Source organism: Tubulanus polymorphus, chromosome 5, assembly GCF_964204645.1.
Source record: "Tubulanus polymorphus chromosome 5, tnTubPoly1.2, whole genome shotgun sequence".
In the NCBI taxonomy this organism is placed as follows: domain Eukaryota; kingdom Metazoa; phylum Nemertea; class Palaeonemertea; order Tubulaniformes; family Tubulanidae; genus Tubulanus; species Tubulanus polymorphus.
Genome location: NC_134029.1, coordinates 1,760,963 through 1,779,143, shown reverse-complemented (window position 1 = coordinate 1,779,143; position 18,181 = coordinate 1,760,963). Strand labels below are relative to the sequence as shown.

The 18,181-nt window shown below is 34.8% G+C and overlaps 1 protein-coding gene across 5 annotated transcripts; it reads right to left on the bottom strand.

Annotated features, from left to right (window-relative positions):
* Positions 1 to 79: 79 nt before the first annotated feature.
* On the bottom strand, positions 80 to 18,119 carry LOC141904967 (stromal interaction molecule homolog). 5 transcript variants are annotated; one of them, XM_074793620.1, is made up of 16 exons: positions 17,900 to 18,119; positions 17,244 to 17,363; positions 15,539 to 15,660; positions 15,055 to 15,184; positions 14,488 to 14,599; positions 14,259 to 14,371; positions 12,354 to 12,528; positions 9,934 to 10,024; positions 9,761 to 9,847; positions 9,511 to 9,675; positions 8,885 to 8,985; positions 6,594 to 6,769; positions 5,376 to 5,522; positions 4,812 to 4,982; positions 2,542 to 2,785; positions 80 to 2,241 (listed from the first exon to the last, which is right to left on the bottom strand). In XM_074793620.1, the coding sequence occupies exons 2-16, from the start codon at positions 17,335 to 17,337 to the stop codon at positions 1,827 to 1,829; spliced, it is 2,343 nt and encodes a 780-aa protein (XP_074649721.1). In that variant the 5' UTR covers positions 17,338 to 17,363; positions 17,900 to 18,119; the 3' UTR covers positions 80 to 1,826. The 5 variants fall into 5 exon arrangements, with proteins under 5 accessions (XP_074649721.1, XP_074649720.1, XP_074649723.1 ...); XM_074793619.1 differs by lacking the exon at positions 8,885 to 8,985 and adding an exon at positions 7,984 to 8,084; XM_074793622.1 differs by lacking the exon at positions 8,885 to 8,985 and adding an exon at positions 7,984 to 8,084 and having other exon boundaries at positions 4,890 to 4,982.
* Positions 18,120 to 18,181: the final 62 nt, after the last annotated feature.

Sequence of the window (18,181 nt, the reverse complement as noted above, 5' to 3'; positions counted from 1 at the left end):
AAAAACGTACTTTAAAATAAACTCAACTTAAGAAATCTAATATAAAGATTTATATTTCATATTCTTATATAAACACCCTTTTCATTAAAGAAATGTTGGAATTCTACAATATACAAGATAAAAATATACAGCACAATTAAAATAAAACAACTTGTACATAGTAATCAACAGGCTTTGGTAAATCTTTTAATACTGGAAATATCTAACACCAAAATGCAGTAAATTAAAATTGTCAATAATATGGAAGTAAGGGATAGAATTATAACTATTCACTTTTATTCCTCAGATAAACTAAAACCCTTGGAGAATTATGATGAAACACCGGAATCAAAATATCAAAAAATTCTCAAGTAATGAAGATGGAATATCCTAATGTTGTTGGATTCTACAGCCAACTTGTCATTTATGGTTTATTAGTATTTGTATATAATGTCCAGCAAGATAATGACATCATATGAGTCATGGAAAAATATCATACATTGACAACATCACATGAATATTTAGATACCGCGTAGATTTAGGTCCAGCCTCGAATGAAATAAAATAACACCTAAATCATCACGAATAGAATCTAGAATCATTATAGAAAAATACCTCAATGCAAGAAGCATGAAATTGACATTGGAATGAAATACTTTTTATAATATTTACAGTTATCTTAAAGCATAAAACAGTTTGGAACATTTAGCAGAAAATATTGAAGCAGAATTCATAATGTGCATTGCATACAAGCTATCATTTTAATATCACAGTTTTTCCTGTGTTTTCAACCTCGTAACTCCAGATTACAATCGAACCCTTTATATTGAGGTCTATTACATCCATCACTATAACTGTGTATTAATGAAAGCTTTAAGTGAGTTTTAAGTGAGTTGCATCATTCCCCAAAGTTACCAATTGCATCCTAGTGTAATTGTATGCATGACTAAGGCTAAATAAGGATACCTTGTTTCTACCAATCAGCCAGGCCATTTTTGTAAACTGCAATAAAATCAGTTCATTTTTTATAGCTGCTGGGTCGGTTATTGTCAGCTTGATAATGATTTTTTTTAAAAGTAATGTACACGATATATAGGCGGCTGGCTGGATCAACCTTTAAGTTCAGCAAAAATGAGAAACAAGGTATCAATTTCTTTAGTCTAACAAACATTTTCCGTGTAAATGAATACAGATAAATGTATGTATACGAACTGAACTATCAATTCTTTTTATAGTGATAATAAATATGTCATTCATTTTACAGTAGTTTTACATATTGACCCATTTTCTAGGGGTATTATATTTACAATTGCAACCACAGCTCAGATTGTCGTCTTACATCTGATGGTTTAATGTTATCCTAGTATTAGATATGTCCTGCATTATATCTATTATGTACTAACAGTGCCACCGAGTACCCCACAAGTGATATGGACATCTAGCCTCGTAGGAGCTCCCTCTTTTATCTGAACCAAGCACCATACATACCTTATAATTACATTTACAAACATACATTCGGTCCAATTCATCACAATGGTTTCAAACAGTTATCAAAAAACGACATTCCGATAAACATTCTGAATAGGCGGGAATTAATAGATAAATGGAAAAAATAGAAACTATTGAACGTTCAACATTTTAGTTTCTCTTAGTTACCACAAAATACAACTTTAAAACCAGAGAGGTACAGTTGACACACTACAGTCAAACTCGCTTAATTCAAGTCCTGTTTCATCCGGATTTTGATCTAATCTGGATATCATTACAACTCAAAAGTCTGTAATATATGAATTGTTGCTAATTAAGCGGTTTCTACGTATTGTATATCAGTTACTCATTAGTTCAATTTATTTATCTTTCTCTTTTTTACGCCCGATCAATTTTCCCAATAGATTCTTTTTCTTCTTTTTATCTTCGCTCGTGCCATGATTTGGTTTCTCAGACGGTGTCGAGGGGGCGCTAGACGAACTCGAAGATGACGTCGTTGAAGTGCGCGATGTTTGACTGTTTAAAACGGGAACGTGATTCACTTCAGTTGAGTTATGATTGTTTGAAACAGTCGACTCATCGGTGCGCGTTTTATTGTTATGGTTACTGATTTGATTGTTTAATACGGATGATTCCGATGATGAAACTGGTAAACTCGTCGGGCGTGAACGTAATTTCTCTTCCATACTACGAGAATGAGCGTACGTGAGCTGAGTTGACACCGGCGCCACCACCAATTGTATATCACTACCTTTCAATGATAACTTTTCATTCCTTGAAATATAAAAATGTATCCTATACAATTCATCCAATATTGATATTATTTCACATAATTCTTTTGATTTTCAGCCCCAAAGCATTATGTAGGAAGTACGGACGGTACTCGCTAATAGTTGAACCCACTCTGCTCCATGGATGCATCACTAAGAAACTTTCAGCGTCAGTTAATCTCAGATTTTGAATGCTTGTCTCTGGATGGATCCACTAGGATCATAGGGTGTAGACAACTATTCTGGAACTGGGAGAACATGGAATGACATATAGTTTTGAATGACCCCGAACCAGAGAGCTTACCCGTCCAATGTAAACACTACATCATTATTTTGTCCACCAGGTGGTGTTACTGGTGTAGATGGATTGGTATTATGATGCTGATTGATATCGTCTCTAATCCCGCCCAATCCACTATCTCGACTGTCGTCTTTATTGAGTAATGTTTGTAAAGATGAAGCGCTTCGTGTTGATGTTAGTTCACTACGTCGCGATAGATCAATTCCTCTGTGATTACTCTGCCCTGACTGATATAAACCATGAATTCCTACAAAACATACATAGATTCTACCAAATTAAACAATATTCCACTTAAATCATACAGGATTAATATCAGTAACTTCTCTCACAATATACTGAGATTCTGAAGATATTTGAACTTAACTTTTACACGTTTATATGACAAAGATTTGCAAGAAATCAACATGGAATATGAGTAAAATGTCGATGATTGTTATTGAGCACATAATGGAATAGCATTCAAAGCAGGAACATGCAATATATGTGGAAAAATAAAGATTGAAACACCCACTACTTAAACAATCAAGTGAACTAAAATTTGAGTAGCCCGTTAGAAACTAACCAACTCCAAAACCATGATCATTTCAAACGCTCCTCTACCCTATAGGGCTCTACCTCCTTGCACCGCAGGCCCCTTCTACAGGCAGATACTGGTACCATATGTGAAATGGGCTAATTTGAAAAACCACATGCCTGCATAGGAATTTGAACCAGCTACCAGGGTGAACTGCGTAAAATTAATAAATTACAAGCTACATGTCTCACTAATTGAAAAGAAAGAAGTGTCTTGCATCAACGGCATAAAGATATACAGTATCTGAACTAATAACTCGTTTGGAATAATGTAGAAGATTCTAATTATCTAATAAATTAGACATTTCATTACATGAGAATTCTAATGAATCCATTTCTCTACTGATAAAATACTTAAAGGATATTAAAATTGAACTGAAAAAGAGAGGTGCCAAAATACGTGCAATGAATCTAGAAATGAAGGCTGCTCTGATGGTCAAATGATTGACATAATCAATCAAGAGTTCACCGATCAGAACTACACGAATAAACCAATCACAACAACTAAAACAAAACGGAACTTGTAGCAGAAACCGCGGAACAACCAATCATGCCTTATATACACGTTAAAAACACGGTTACCTGCGGCAATAGTGGAACAATGGGATAATGAGTTGTTATAACGCCTAGTGACGGAGGGACCTTGGGGTTTAACTAGCAAACGATTCTGTTTCACTCTGTAACTCGCGGCATACATAGCAGCTAAAAACAACAAATACAAATCATATACATTATACTACTACGGCTACTACTAGAACTACCAGCTACAATACACATATACGTCTCTCACTGTTTCATGTCTTTGTAGTTACACCGTCTGCCAAAAGACATTGAATTAAATTAAGACTGAGTTTGAGTTAGTCGACTACCGGCTGAAGTTATTGACCACGGTTCTTATGGATCAGGAAATCCAAAATTCCCTGATTTTCCCCGACCTTTGATTGACTGATTATATTATAAGACATCCTCACTGGGGCTCGTTTATCATCAAAAGACTTCTTGTGCCACACGTCGCCTGCAGGTAAAATAAATCTGGAATTCTGGATTTTTCCTGATCTGCAAGAACCCTGATTGACACATAAAAATACTAAACAATCGATTCTTGATATCCACACAAAATCTGAATGTTTTACGAATAAAAGTCTCTGAAATACAAATTTCGATTGAAACAGTAAGCAATAGGCGTTGATTCGGTGATTGTTCGTTACGTCGTGAAAATTATCAGGAATAAAAAGAATAAAACGTGAATAATAAAATGTACTAATAATGCGATATAACGGTAGAGGTACAGCTAGAATCAAATACAGTACATAAAATTACTGATCGGGTCTGATGTATTTCAAACTCTTATTGTTTAGGATCGCAACAGCGCAATAGTTGAGATAATGCAATAAGTATAGAGTATTGAAAGACAAGGACCAATCAGCGAGTTTGATCTGTTAGTATGTGCTGTAATAGTAATCATATCACAGAACTATTACTTAAATATTCAGCAATAATTCTACAGATTTTACTGAATATTGGCTGCTGAGTAACTCAATCAGAATTCACAGAATACAAATCATTACACACCTACACTTTATTTGTGATGAATAATCAAAGAATTACAGCTCATTTAATTTAGAATACAGCAACCAACATGCAATAATCATAAATCAAAGCATCAGGAAAGGGGGGGTGATGAGAGGTTACTGCTATACCTTGAGAACTACCCATTAATAAGTTGCCTTGTGACCGAGCTGGACTTAAGAAATGTGTTTTATTAAAAATGTTTTTACTCGATGTGGGAGAGAGAGGTGGAGTTGATGTTGAAGATGTACTATTCCCGAGTCGTGTACGCTTAGTTTTCGGCGTTGTACAAACAGCAGCAGCTGTGAATAAAATAACACTTTATTGAATGAGTCGCGGGCGGCAGGCGTACTGCAGCAGGCGCACTGCATGGCCAACGACATTTCAGCGGTTAGTTCTGAATATATTCCAACATTTCGGCGATTATAGATTTTCAACCAACACATCTAAGTGATTTGACAAGCATTTAGTAAATACAATATACATAATATAAATATTGAACAGACTTCTAAATGAATACGACCAATATGCACTGATGTACAAAATCAGAACTATTGTGAGTTTATTTCTAGTGATTTACTGGATACGTATATCCAGTATATATAGGAGGATTCCCAACAGATTTCATCACACAGAGTAAATGTAAGCGGCCCCTGGCAGTTGAGGGCAGAAGGTAAATTATGTACGACACATACCTAATCCGACAGTGTAAAACTTTCCTCTCTTTGATTCTACACCGGATGAAGCAACAGACGAATCATAAACAGCGGAGTTCGAATAATTAGATGCGGTATCGTCATCGTAATCTTCTAATAATTGATCCCGACTTCCACGTCTGACGACTGTAAACATATAACACAAAATAACACAGTTATTAGCTTAACTAACATCAATTACTGAAGTCAAAAATAGATGAAATAGTCGGATTAAATGAGACCTTATAAAACGTGAAGAAAAGATCCATCAACCACAACATTCAGAGAAGATAGCAGTGCTTAATGTTTCATGCTACCACATTAAAAATGACCCAGAAATAAGAGCTGATGAGTGACAACTACGCATTATAGCAAATAGGAGACAGAATCTCCGTAGTTAAAAATACCGAGTACTGACTGCAGAAAATACACATTCAGTTAGTAAAAAGACTTATTACGAATAAAATATGAATTTATTAATCGAACATTGAGATTATAAAATACGTCAAACTGTATACCAAAAAAAGAACATTATCAAACTACATTAAGATTGGCGAAGTTTTTTTTTTTGAAGCAACCTTTCAAAAAGCAGTGATGAATTGAGAAATAGAAAAACTTGAACAACTTTAAAACGAAGAGCATAAATGAAACCTAGCTAAGATGTTTATTATCAGCCGTACAACGACCCGAAGTGGAGGAACGTCTTCTCCAAACTTGAGCGTAATGTTTAACGAATGGAGGATACGTGATCGAGGCTGAGGACGCTCCGACATTCTTCAGATATCGACCTAATTAGAGACATGAGGGAACCAGTCTTACTGCCGGATATGACACAGGTAAACAGTCTTACAAGAGACAAGACACAAGGGCCCAGCTGCACAGTAGTGACCTCAGTTCAAATGTCGTCCCAAATTGTTTGATCGGCTATCGAACTAAGATGGTCTAAGACCTGTCTGGGATCGAAGCCACGACTATGCAACTGTCATCAGGGGCTAGGTTTTATTGACTAGTATGAATTCAACACCAGCGAAGACTTCTCATTTTTACAAATGATATCTAACGCATAGGTTATCTATTCAATATTAGAATCAATTTGAGTATCTAGTCTCTAAAGCCTGCCCTCAGTTATCAAAACATTTTGGAATATGACAAACGGTTAGAATTATGAATACACTGCAATCATCCATGTACCCTCAGTAACACGGTGATAATACTAACCTGGGTTCGGTATGACAGGTGCATTGACATTACCAGAAGCATAACTATCACGTAACATTGCTCCTAATTTAGTCCAGCCCGGATTATTAACAATCTGAAATCCACACAACACCTCTATCCGATGCCATCTATGCAGACGTTCTTGTAGATCTTTACGAACTTCTTCTAATGCAGCTCTACAAAATATTCACACAAACGTAATGAACATCATTGTATCTAGAAACTGAATTGAAATCGAAGCAGTATGACTGAATTCAGACAGGCAGTTTTCATATGCAGACTAGTAGACTGCGCTTGCCACGGAGCCAATTGCCTCGCATCATCACATGTTCCAGACAAAATGTTCAACATTTTCAGCTGACATGTGATGATGACCTGTAAGTCACTGTCCTGGATTTGGCTGGCCTCAGAGACAGGTTGTGCCAGGCAAGCGCGGTCTACTGTACATGATTATATGCAGTAGTTCTACTCTGTGTCCATTCTCACAGGAATTGATAAAAACAATGGCATTAATGATTTGAATGAATTATAATCTTTAGGACTATTCTAGGAGGAAAGTAATATATACTTTTTCAGGTTAAGATAAGCCAATGTTAAATAAGCATCAAACTAATGCCCGTTATAATCTCTACCCGGTCATAAGTAGCAGCTAAAAACTAAAATATACATAAAAATATGCGTGCATAGAATATGGACATAAATACATGACAAGAGGGAGAGGGGTAGGGAGAGAGGAATGACTGCAGGGTAGGGTAGGGTAGGTGGAACAAGGGAGTAATACATGTAATAATGAAGATTCGTAAATCAGACATTATTCTACCTATCAAAAGAGATTTAAGTTACTAATCTTATTCAATTTAGCTTCAATATCAAAATTTCTCATAGAAGAGTAATATTTCTACGAATTTCACTGATTCAGGAAATCCGTTTTATTAGGAAATAGATACTTAAAATATACTTGATTTAGTTCTGTGAAAATATCAATAATTTGAGGGTTTTTCACGAGTAGCGTATGTATATATATATATAATTGTGGTTTAACAACAGGATCCGAAACCAACAATTTGTCATTTTACGAAGTCAAGATATTTGTTTTCAATATTGAAAGAGACTAAGGAGACGTATATAACGAAGATACAATAACCTGATATAAAGTTATCATACATAAACTTGTTTTGAAACAAAATAAATTTTCAATCTCAGCCAAAAGCTGAGATTGAAGGATGCAATCCATGCAAATGAAGCACATAAATGAACCAGATCTGAATCAGTGATGTGAAAACATGCTTTTCGCTTAAATAATCAAAGATCTAGTGAGTAATTAACTACTAATAATAATCAACAATGATAGAAGACGACAATGACACATTGAGAACTGTAATGAATATACCTTGCGTCTGATATACGTTTATCAACATCATCAAAATTACCACTATGAGCTATACGGAACGGACCCATGACCGCTGCTCTCTTTTTGCGTATTTTTTCACACTGAAAAATGAGCATGTTTGTTTGTGTAGGGCAATTATCAAAATATCAGGTCTTTGGCGGGCAGTGGTGGCAGGGTTAACGTTCTCTTAGAAATTACCGATTGGTTTGTGTGTTTCACTAAATTTTCGATGACTTTTCAGTCTACATGGATAAACATTGAAGTAAAGATTGAAAAATGTGCATGTTAACTACACAGGTTACAATTTCTAACCCTGAACTTGAAATTAGAATGTGTTTATCAAAAATTCAGTGAAACCTATAATAAATGCGTTCGATTTATGTATGTAAATAGAATACACAACACCGAGTCATTCTTTTTACATCTATCTGACAGTTTTAGATTAGAAAGAAAGACTCAATGTTTAAAAATATGAACTAAAGAAGGTTAAAGATGAAACTCTACAATCTTTACTAATATAAAATTATGGCTTTTTAAATGAATGCATCTTTTCTGTTCATATTTGAGAAAAGTGATACAATACTAATATTAAGTCTATACGGATGATTCATGTAAAAAGTCACATATTTAGGTGAAACTAACACAGAAAGCAATAGAATTCTAGAACACAAGCACACGAGATATAGTTCACTGCAAACACAGTATCTTACAAACAGTTTGTAAACGGAATCTATTTCAGAAATATTCGGATAAACAGTTCTCGATCTTCCTCCATGATATTGGAATATTGATGGATGGAATCAAAGGATTTTTCTTATACGATGGTTTTCATTTACAAACTGCTGTTGAAGCGAAAATGTCTCTTTCTCTCTTTTTCGTGGAGTGTGGCCCTACATCTTACCGGGCATCTAAAATACGGCGATCTATTTCATCGATGCTATCGCTGTGGGCTATCCGTAATGAGCCCATAAATGCACTGCGCTTTTTACGTAGCTTTTCGCACTGAAAACAGTTCATTCACATCAATACAAACAACGATTAGAAAACAAACCGCTACCTTCATCACGCTAGGTATCAAATCAATTCTGGGTCGACAAATAGAAGTTCATGAAAGCAATGACAACATAAACTAGAAATTAGCAGGGTCTTAATGCGTGTGACATATGTTTCAATCTAACATTGAATACAGAAGCGAAGGCTGGATAGAAATGCTGGCATTCTGCTTAAAACGACTGAGACCGACTACATTTTTCAGTTTATAGAGAGAGAGAGATAGAGTAGAAACATGATACAGAAAACAATATCGAATCATAAGACAACATTATCACAAATTAACCACATTCAAGTGATAACATTTTTATACAAATCATGGACAGATCGATAAAATCGATTGCGTGACCTTTTATAGTTTCGATAGGAAGTTCATTTGGATAAGATCTACGAGGATCTAGTACAAGTTCATTTTTAAGACATACAATATTATGATATTTTGTAGTTTTTAAACGGAATATTATATCATAAACGTACCCCTTCTTTAGCAGCTGCCAACTGTTTTTCAGCCGCTAACTTCTTTGCGTTGTAATTTTTAAATTCAACTTCATATGTGAACTGTAACCAATCTTGTAATTCGACCGGTGGAAGCCATTGTTGTTCGGAGAGTTGTTTTTCCGCCTGTTCTAACATCAGGCGTAACTGCAGTAGATAATTCAATTAGTTTTCACATCACGATTTCAACAGCTCCATAAATCAATCTTCTATTGTATCATAATGTACTTACATGTACGAGTTCCTCCTCAGCTAACTTTAATCTAAGAATCTCTTCTTGTGTTGCAGATCTTTCAGCTTGTATTCGAGCAACTTCACCCTAAACATGATGAATCATTCCACATTAACATTACCATAAACATCTCAGATCTGACAACGTGTAAAGTAACACACTACACTTCTTACCTTCGATTCTTCAACAGCTTTTTTCATCTTATTCTCTAGATGTAACTTTTCATCGCGAACCAACTGATGTTCCTCCTGCGCTTTCTCCAACCTTCAAAAAAACATTCACAAAATACATTGATAGATTGAATACCAGATGAATCGAGATAGTGAAGTCATCGGTCAGTGGACCCAAAAAAACTACCCGGTAGCTCAAAAACTTACAACACAATATCACAATCTAAATGGTCAAATAAGATGTGGTCATGCATCGCGTGAGGCCAATCCAACATAGATCGAATAAATGAAGATCATATGATTTGATTATTACTAATAAATACAGTGACTACCATTATAAACCAGTATACATTAAACATACTGATCAGTACTTAGTGCAAAATAGTAACAATATCTGATTGTAATTAACAGAAATTGTCGAAGCCAAACCCATGAGTCATAGTCTGAAAGCAATTCAGAAAAAATCATTACGGTATTTCTTTCTCAGTCGCGGCGAGCGTAATTAGACCAGAGTTTCACAAAACACTCGAGAAAATTAAACTGTTTTTTGTAATAAATCGACGGTGGATCAATACTGATCTTACAGAGACGAGAATCAGTGAACTATGTGTGAAATTAGGGCGGGGTTCGATTGTATGTCAAATACAGATGATAGGAGAGACTAGTACCGAGTTGACCGGACTAGCGTGTGATTTCAATCAGCTGTTTTCGTCATTTCTCTCACACATAAAATAACCGATAAATATTAACCCTACGTTCACCATCTCATAATCAATCACTGGTGTCTATATTTACAATCCATTGACCTTCACTCATGATTCTATTCAAATACGATTCTATTCAAATACATAATCAACATTTGAACCATTTTTTCTTTCAGAACGGATATAGAAATTCTTAATGGTAGATTAGTTAAAAATACCCGTTATAAATCACTGGTGGGTCAATATTACTTTTTTTAGATAGTAGTTAGTTCACTGATTCTTCTTACAATCATTCTGATAGTTTTTTTATTATCTCATCAGCCATTAACAGTCATTACAGTGATAAGATGGTCAAGTGATTGGATATCTTATAGCAGTAATAATTTCCCTGTCTAGCTATTACCTAACATTTCTGATTTTACAACGCTGTACGGGTGAGACTGGTGTGGAGTGGATTTTTATCATATCAAAATTTTTCAAAATATTGATATCCTTTATATAAAAATTCAATCCGCAGGAAACTGTAGCCTTGGCTTTAACAATAGCAAAACAGTTGCAGTGATGACGATAAGAAAGGCATCGAGGTCTGTGAACTCGAATGACTCAAGTTCCAAAGCATGCATACCGGTATATGAATATTGCGCTTCAAAATGTATGACGGGAGGAACAACCTGCAGAAAACCACATCAAATTTTTCTGGAAACAAAATTCCGTAAAACTTAACACAATTTTGAAAATTTTTACTTTTCTTCACAGAAATTTCAACTTTTCGAATAGTTCAGATAGTTCACATTAACTGTTTTCCTGACGACGATTGAATAAACGCGACATATGTTCATTATTTACAAATCAATAACTATTCAGTCGCATTGATTTTACTGATACTTTACAAATCATCAGCACAGAAGGGAATCAGAATTTAACGAGTAACGTTTGATAATCACCATTGTCATGGACAGTAATCGAGAACAGTTCCGTGTAATACACTGAATTATCGAACTAAGAAGCGCATTAGAAAATATTGATATAAATTTTAACCTATTCCTTTTCTGAAATTCCTGAGTATCTGGGGTATGAATAGATGGATAAATCTCGAGGGGGAGTCACGATTTTGGTGGCCCACCTCATCAAATCCTATATCATATGAGAGGATAGTGTTTTACAACAAAGTAACACAAACTTGTTATACATGAAAATAAACCGGGAATGAGTATTCAGCGAGTATTCTGCATTGTGATAAATGTGGATTTTCCATTGAATTTTCTGAGGAGTAATAGACGCTACAACAATATGATCAATATGAATATCGTGATGATGTTATAGGACATTTCACTCTTAAAGTCACGAGACATCATTCATATATTAGACATATTTGAAGTATGATTGCTATTGATTATATATTCATACCATAGGATTAACAGATCTATGATAGAATTAATGATTGTTAGACCTTTCCCCTATTAACGTGCAGCCAGTTCAATACGATATACCGGTAATGCCATTTCAAATCTATTCATATATAGCATATATACCGTACAACTGCTTTTGGAAATTTTTTTAATGAATGCAAATATAGCACTCCTCATAAACAGATGGAGAACCATAAAATGAGTTTGCGAAACAATTCAATTCTAATAAAAATTCAAATGAGACTCATTGAATATAATGTAGGACAGGATATATTTGCCATGAAATACTTCTCAGATACTTCATATTTACCTATTTTGCATCTGAGTTAAAGCATCCTCCGCCTTCTGTAACGTGTCCATATCTTGCATCATTTTCTTCAGATTTTGTTGCGAACGTTTGTATTGATAGAAGGCGAACCAACATCCTAATGTAGCTATCAGTACCGACGCAGCCAGCAGTAGATCCTTTATGAAACTGTGTTTCACTGAAATTGAAAATCACAAATCGGCTTAATTCATAACTCAAGGTTAGCATTACTTGCAAGCTCCATTCCATGGACTGAAATTTTTAGAATTTGCACGACCAAAATGGTCAGATGTTAAAATGAGTGAAGAGCAGTTGTTAGGGGCATTAACCAATCAGCACTTTATTTAGATGAAGTTATGACCGAATATCTCCTCAATACGAACACCGTCAATTTGTCAAATCAGTCAAGTATATTTCGTGAGTAGATGAATTTTATCATCAGATATTAGATGAATGTTTATACTGCGTATGTTGATTATAGGTAACTATTAAGAACATCTGCTATCATTATTCCATATATAGTACTTTCTTCTTCGGGTCTAGATACATGTTTATAACAGTGCAGAATATGGTTTGTTTATTTGCGCCTATCTTTCTGGACAGCAGACAGCTATTTCTGAAGTATTCAAGGTGACATACAGAATCTTGCGGATTTAATGAATATCAATTATAATTTCAAAACTGCCTACCGGGCTTTGAATAGAGAATGGATAAAAGTCAATTAGTAGAGAAAATCAGGGTGATTTTCTGATGAACGAAGATTATATAGATTTTTGTCTATTATCAGTCACACGCAGTCAATGTTCATCATCTTTATCAATCAATAGGGTTTAACAGTCTCCGATAATCAATTGATTTCAGACTGCGCATTTTTTAGATCGGAAATTATAAAGCGTTATCAATAGAAATAAATATATCATAGATTCTACTGCGATATTCAACTATTCACTCGATTATCAGCTGTTTACTCTATATACAATCTACCAGTACAACATTTATATTTCAAATCTAACAGTTCAATTTTAACATAAAACCTGAACATTTTCAAATTCATTCATTTAAATCAATAATTCACTCTTCAACAAATAATGAGTACCGATATATGATAACTACCTGAAACAAACAACAAATTACAGCCTAACTTCGTCATTCTAGAATCTTTATTTTGCTAAAGTACTGCAAGAAGTTCGGGAGAGGGGACAAAAATATCCTCAAGACAATCCAGTGTCCTAGGTAATGATTAAATGGATCTTTCCACTGATTGGAGGAAAATGCCAACAACCTAAGAAACGATTCAAGATTTTAATGAAGTGATCATTCACAATAGTTTTCTCGCCTGGGATTATTAATGAATACTGAATACATGTATGTCTATTCGTTGACGAGTAAAATATCACATATCACATATCGTAAGAATATCAAATTAGGAAATGAATGCTTTCAATGAGACAAATGATTGACAGGTGTCATTCGATGAACAGATTGTATCTATAATCACTCTTCTCACTGATCTTCTCTAAACATCTCAGATCTATTTACTGTAAATTCCCACCAGGCACTAATTCATTAATTGATTGACTCCGAAATGGGGTTCTATTCAGGAAGGAAAACGTCCATTACTTTCAGGCTCTCGCTTCTTACAAATTGAGACCTTGATAAATCATTCAGCTAGTGCACCATACAAACCTGTTACAGTACCGCGAGTGTGCAGCTACACTTCCATTATTCATTAGATACATAGATTTAGAAGGAAATGTTTTTCAAATAGCTGAATTCATAAAATGTGTTTTGACATCAGAACCGTTCAAATGAACTCCCTTGTGTTCTAAGCATTAAGTATGTAGAGAAATGGCCAATGATCTCAAAAAAACGATCATTTAGGTAAATCTATTAAATAGTTGTTGTTACCTTTAGGAGCACCGAACAGGACAACATCCATAGCTTTCAGAGTCAGTTTCTGTTTATGTACGGGATGTTTAATACCGAGCGTACTCGTTATATAATTACTGTTTGCTGCAATTCTGAAAAGAAGAATACATACAAAACATGAACAGCCGGGAGCCACGTGATGCAATATCTATTAGAATTTACAGTTTCTGAGTCACAAGTCAACTTATCAGAGAAAGTATTAATATACCTGGGCAGTGTAGAACCATCAATATTATGAGTTTTAAATAACTCCGAATATTGCGGTAATTCAACATGTGCTGACAACCAATCAACCACTCCATCAACCGTCCAATTATACACTAGAAATATTCAAACAAACTCTTTGAATTATTATTAAATGATTTATAAGAATTAGACGATCTGAGGCAACTGTAATTTCGCGGTAAGATAATGAAAGCAGTTTCTGAAATCTCCTAGGAAGGAAATTTAATCCACTCCGCGTCTCTTTAGAACTATCAACCTCACTGAATTCATCTCATAACACAGTCTTTAGGAATGATACCCGGCAGTCCTTATAAGTCAGGATATCCAAACTTCCTTGATAATTTCCCGACCCTTGAGCAAATATTCCCAGATTAAACCATAAAATATCATTAATGAGGGCTGTTTCTTCTCGTCACCAGCAAACAAAGAGACGACAAAAATTTGCTGACTTTTCACGGATTTTCAAGAAAAGAGTCAGAATTTACCCTGATCTGTAAGAACCATGCATAACTGAATCGATATAATATAATAGCTGACACATTGTTTTTACCTTCTGAATATTTCCATAATTTCCATAAATCGGAGACAGATATTCGTTTATCATCGCGATGAAACGTTGTCTGTCGTTCGCTACGTGGTTTCTCATTTCCATTCGTATACTGCAACTCTTCACGTAAAAACTATCAAAACAAAATACATTTCTAACTCTCCAGAGAGCAACGTAAGAGCCAGAATAGTGTCGAGGATTTATGAAAATGAGCAGGAATTCGAAGCTGAGAAATCTAATATAAACTAATGAAAGAAAGAAATGTCGTGGATTTGGATTGGAACAAATTAAGTCTTTTAGGTGATACTCATTGAAACCACTCAAGAAAACAACAATAACAGTTGTTTTAAATGATATTGTGGGTTTCATCATGACTGGATGTTGACTATTTACAACCACTCAGGGCATATCATCAGGTTTGATTCCGGGTTCTTTTTGCCCGATGTAGAAGAGAGAGGACAGTAAAGAAACTCTGATGAACACTTACCCCTTCACTTTCAGTCAGATCAACATTGCCATCATTATCATCATCAATCTGATGATGTAAAGCACTGATAGCGTCGAAACCTTTCTGTTCTTTATCACAATCTAAATCATTCGAATTACAAACTGAAATAGAAAACAACGCCTCCATTTCACGTTTGGATAAACGGGATCAAGATTTTGTCAGCGAAGTGGAGTCTGGTACTGACAAGTTAACACTAAGAGATGACACCAACAGACTGTATACAACGGGTTTATACAACACAGCATTAATCCTTGTAAGTCATCTGTTTCTGACACAAGTAAAAATGGTTTTAAATCCAACTGATTTTTAAGATTATTATAAGAAATTTGTAATAATTTAGATAATATAACATTCATTTAGGTCTAAGGGCCTATAGGATGACGGGAACCTTCACTGTGACTTAACTATTTGGCTTAACTCCAAAATTACCAAATGTACCAGTTCAGTACTTTGTCAGTATATATACCTAAATATTCAAATACCTAAATATGTGTTTGTCCTGAGTACATATTTAGTCAGTATGTGTGATCGAAATAGCTCTACCCCTTAATAAACTCATCAAGTAATATTTATCTGAAATAGCTCATAGGCCTATAAGGACTAGATAACAGATCAGTAAAGCAATATTCTCGATATGATTATTATTTATAAATGAATTTTAATATTTCCTAGTGAAATACAGGCCTACTGTGAAAGCTTTTACAATGTATACTACGAGGTATTTCAGCTATTCACAATAGGAAGAATGCGTATGAAGATTATAGGATATAAATCATTTGTAAGGACATTTATTTCACCTTGGTATCCGTTGTTTCCTAGGAAGAAAAATCTTGACATAAAATTATCTCACAATTCTTCCGCAAACTGGAACTCAACGTTGGTTATTTTGTTTATCATCAAAATCTTTTTCAATGCTTGTATTGATTGATTACCCATGAATTACATTACATCAAACATCGCAAGTATTCTACCAGGAAATGGTGTAAGCCGACATACATAACCATATATATCACACCTGACCCTTAAAAACCATCTGTACTTATCCCATACTGTATTCAAATGAAGGCCTTTCCTCGTTACCAGTTGCATCAAATGAAATATGAAATAAACCTATCTTTTAAATCTGAAATTATGAAGCCAAACCCTCAAAACTGTTGTAGGCCTAATATAAGCCTATTTCTGACCAATGACCTTAAGACTAAAAGTCCTCTTCAATTAATTACAATGAACAAAAGTTTTAAGGAAATAAGTAATAAAAGCCTAATTCATAGTCAGAACTTGTGAAAACGAAAAAATCCTCAAAACTGATATTTTTTTTCTGACTCGGCAAAAACCTTTAGAGTTATCTTTTTGAAAGTCTGTTAGGCCTTTATAAAAGTCAACAGATGTTTGAAAAAAATAATCAAAGTACCAGTACAATCACTCAATCGATTTTATAGTTTGAAATCATATTTCATCTGACACTATAAGGTTATTTAGTGTAAACTATGCATATTTATTTACAGTAGGTCTAGGTATATCTAGGATATGTAACATTATGGGTAGCCGAATATCAATTTGACTTCCTGGTACATTCAAATCATAATTACTTACATGAACATACTATATTCACGCTAAAGGCATATTTGAAGTAATATATTTGTTTTCAGTTTAAGGAATGGAAGGATGTTACTTGAAAACTTACCTTCCTCTGAAGCAGGATTAATCCCATGAACATTTAACAAATATATCACAATAACTAAATAAATCCATCGCAATGAAATAATTGACAATTCCATGTTTCGAAAATACTGTCACCAATCACCTGTAGATAAATAAACAATGAATAAGGACAGTGATAAGGTAGCACCTTTCACTCACCACACGCCAGCTGTAGCTTACTGACTGACTCTGTACAGCTACCAGTGGCAGCAGCAGCAGCAGTAATGTGGTATCTAGTGATTGGATGATTGAACAGTTTATCTTATTACTGCTGATTTATTGTACAGTGATGTTCAGTACTGTTGATCAGGGACAGTCGTTAATTGAGGAGGGTTTATTTCAGGCCAACAATCATGATGACGACCCCATCCCAAGTAGCTATCAGTATCACTGGTACCGGTAGTATACTCTCTGGTCAATAGGCTAACCGAGTGTGAGATAGACACAGGATGAATGCACGCGTGCAGAACAGGAGATCTACAGAATTTGAAGAATCCTGCAAAGCTTGCAGGACCTACATCCTATCTCAATGGGACGATTTATATGGGCCCCCTGTAGTGACTTTTTACGGTGTCCCCCGATTCCCTTTGAATAAATCAGTTTAAATTACATTTTGAAGTGAATGTGTACACTAATTACCTCATAAAATTAACAACAAATCTCAAAACGAATTTCAATCATCTTTTAAAGCTCAGTAGTTACATTTACGGAGACAATTTCTCGATACTTGCTGAAAGTTTTTACAGAGCGCTACACCGTCACTAGCGCCTCCTATAATTTTAGCTGTTCTATCGAGAGTACAGCTCCCACTCACTAGCACTAACCCGTTGATAATCAAACCCATTCGACTATGGCTTCCAAAATTTCAACTGTGACATTGTTAATTACTTCGGCTAGCCTGTGTCCTAAAATGTTGAGTCT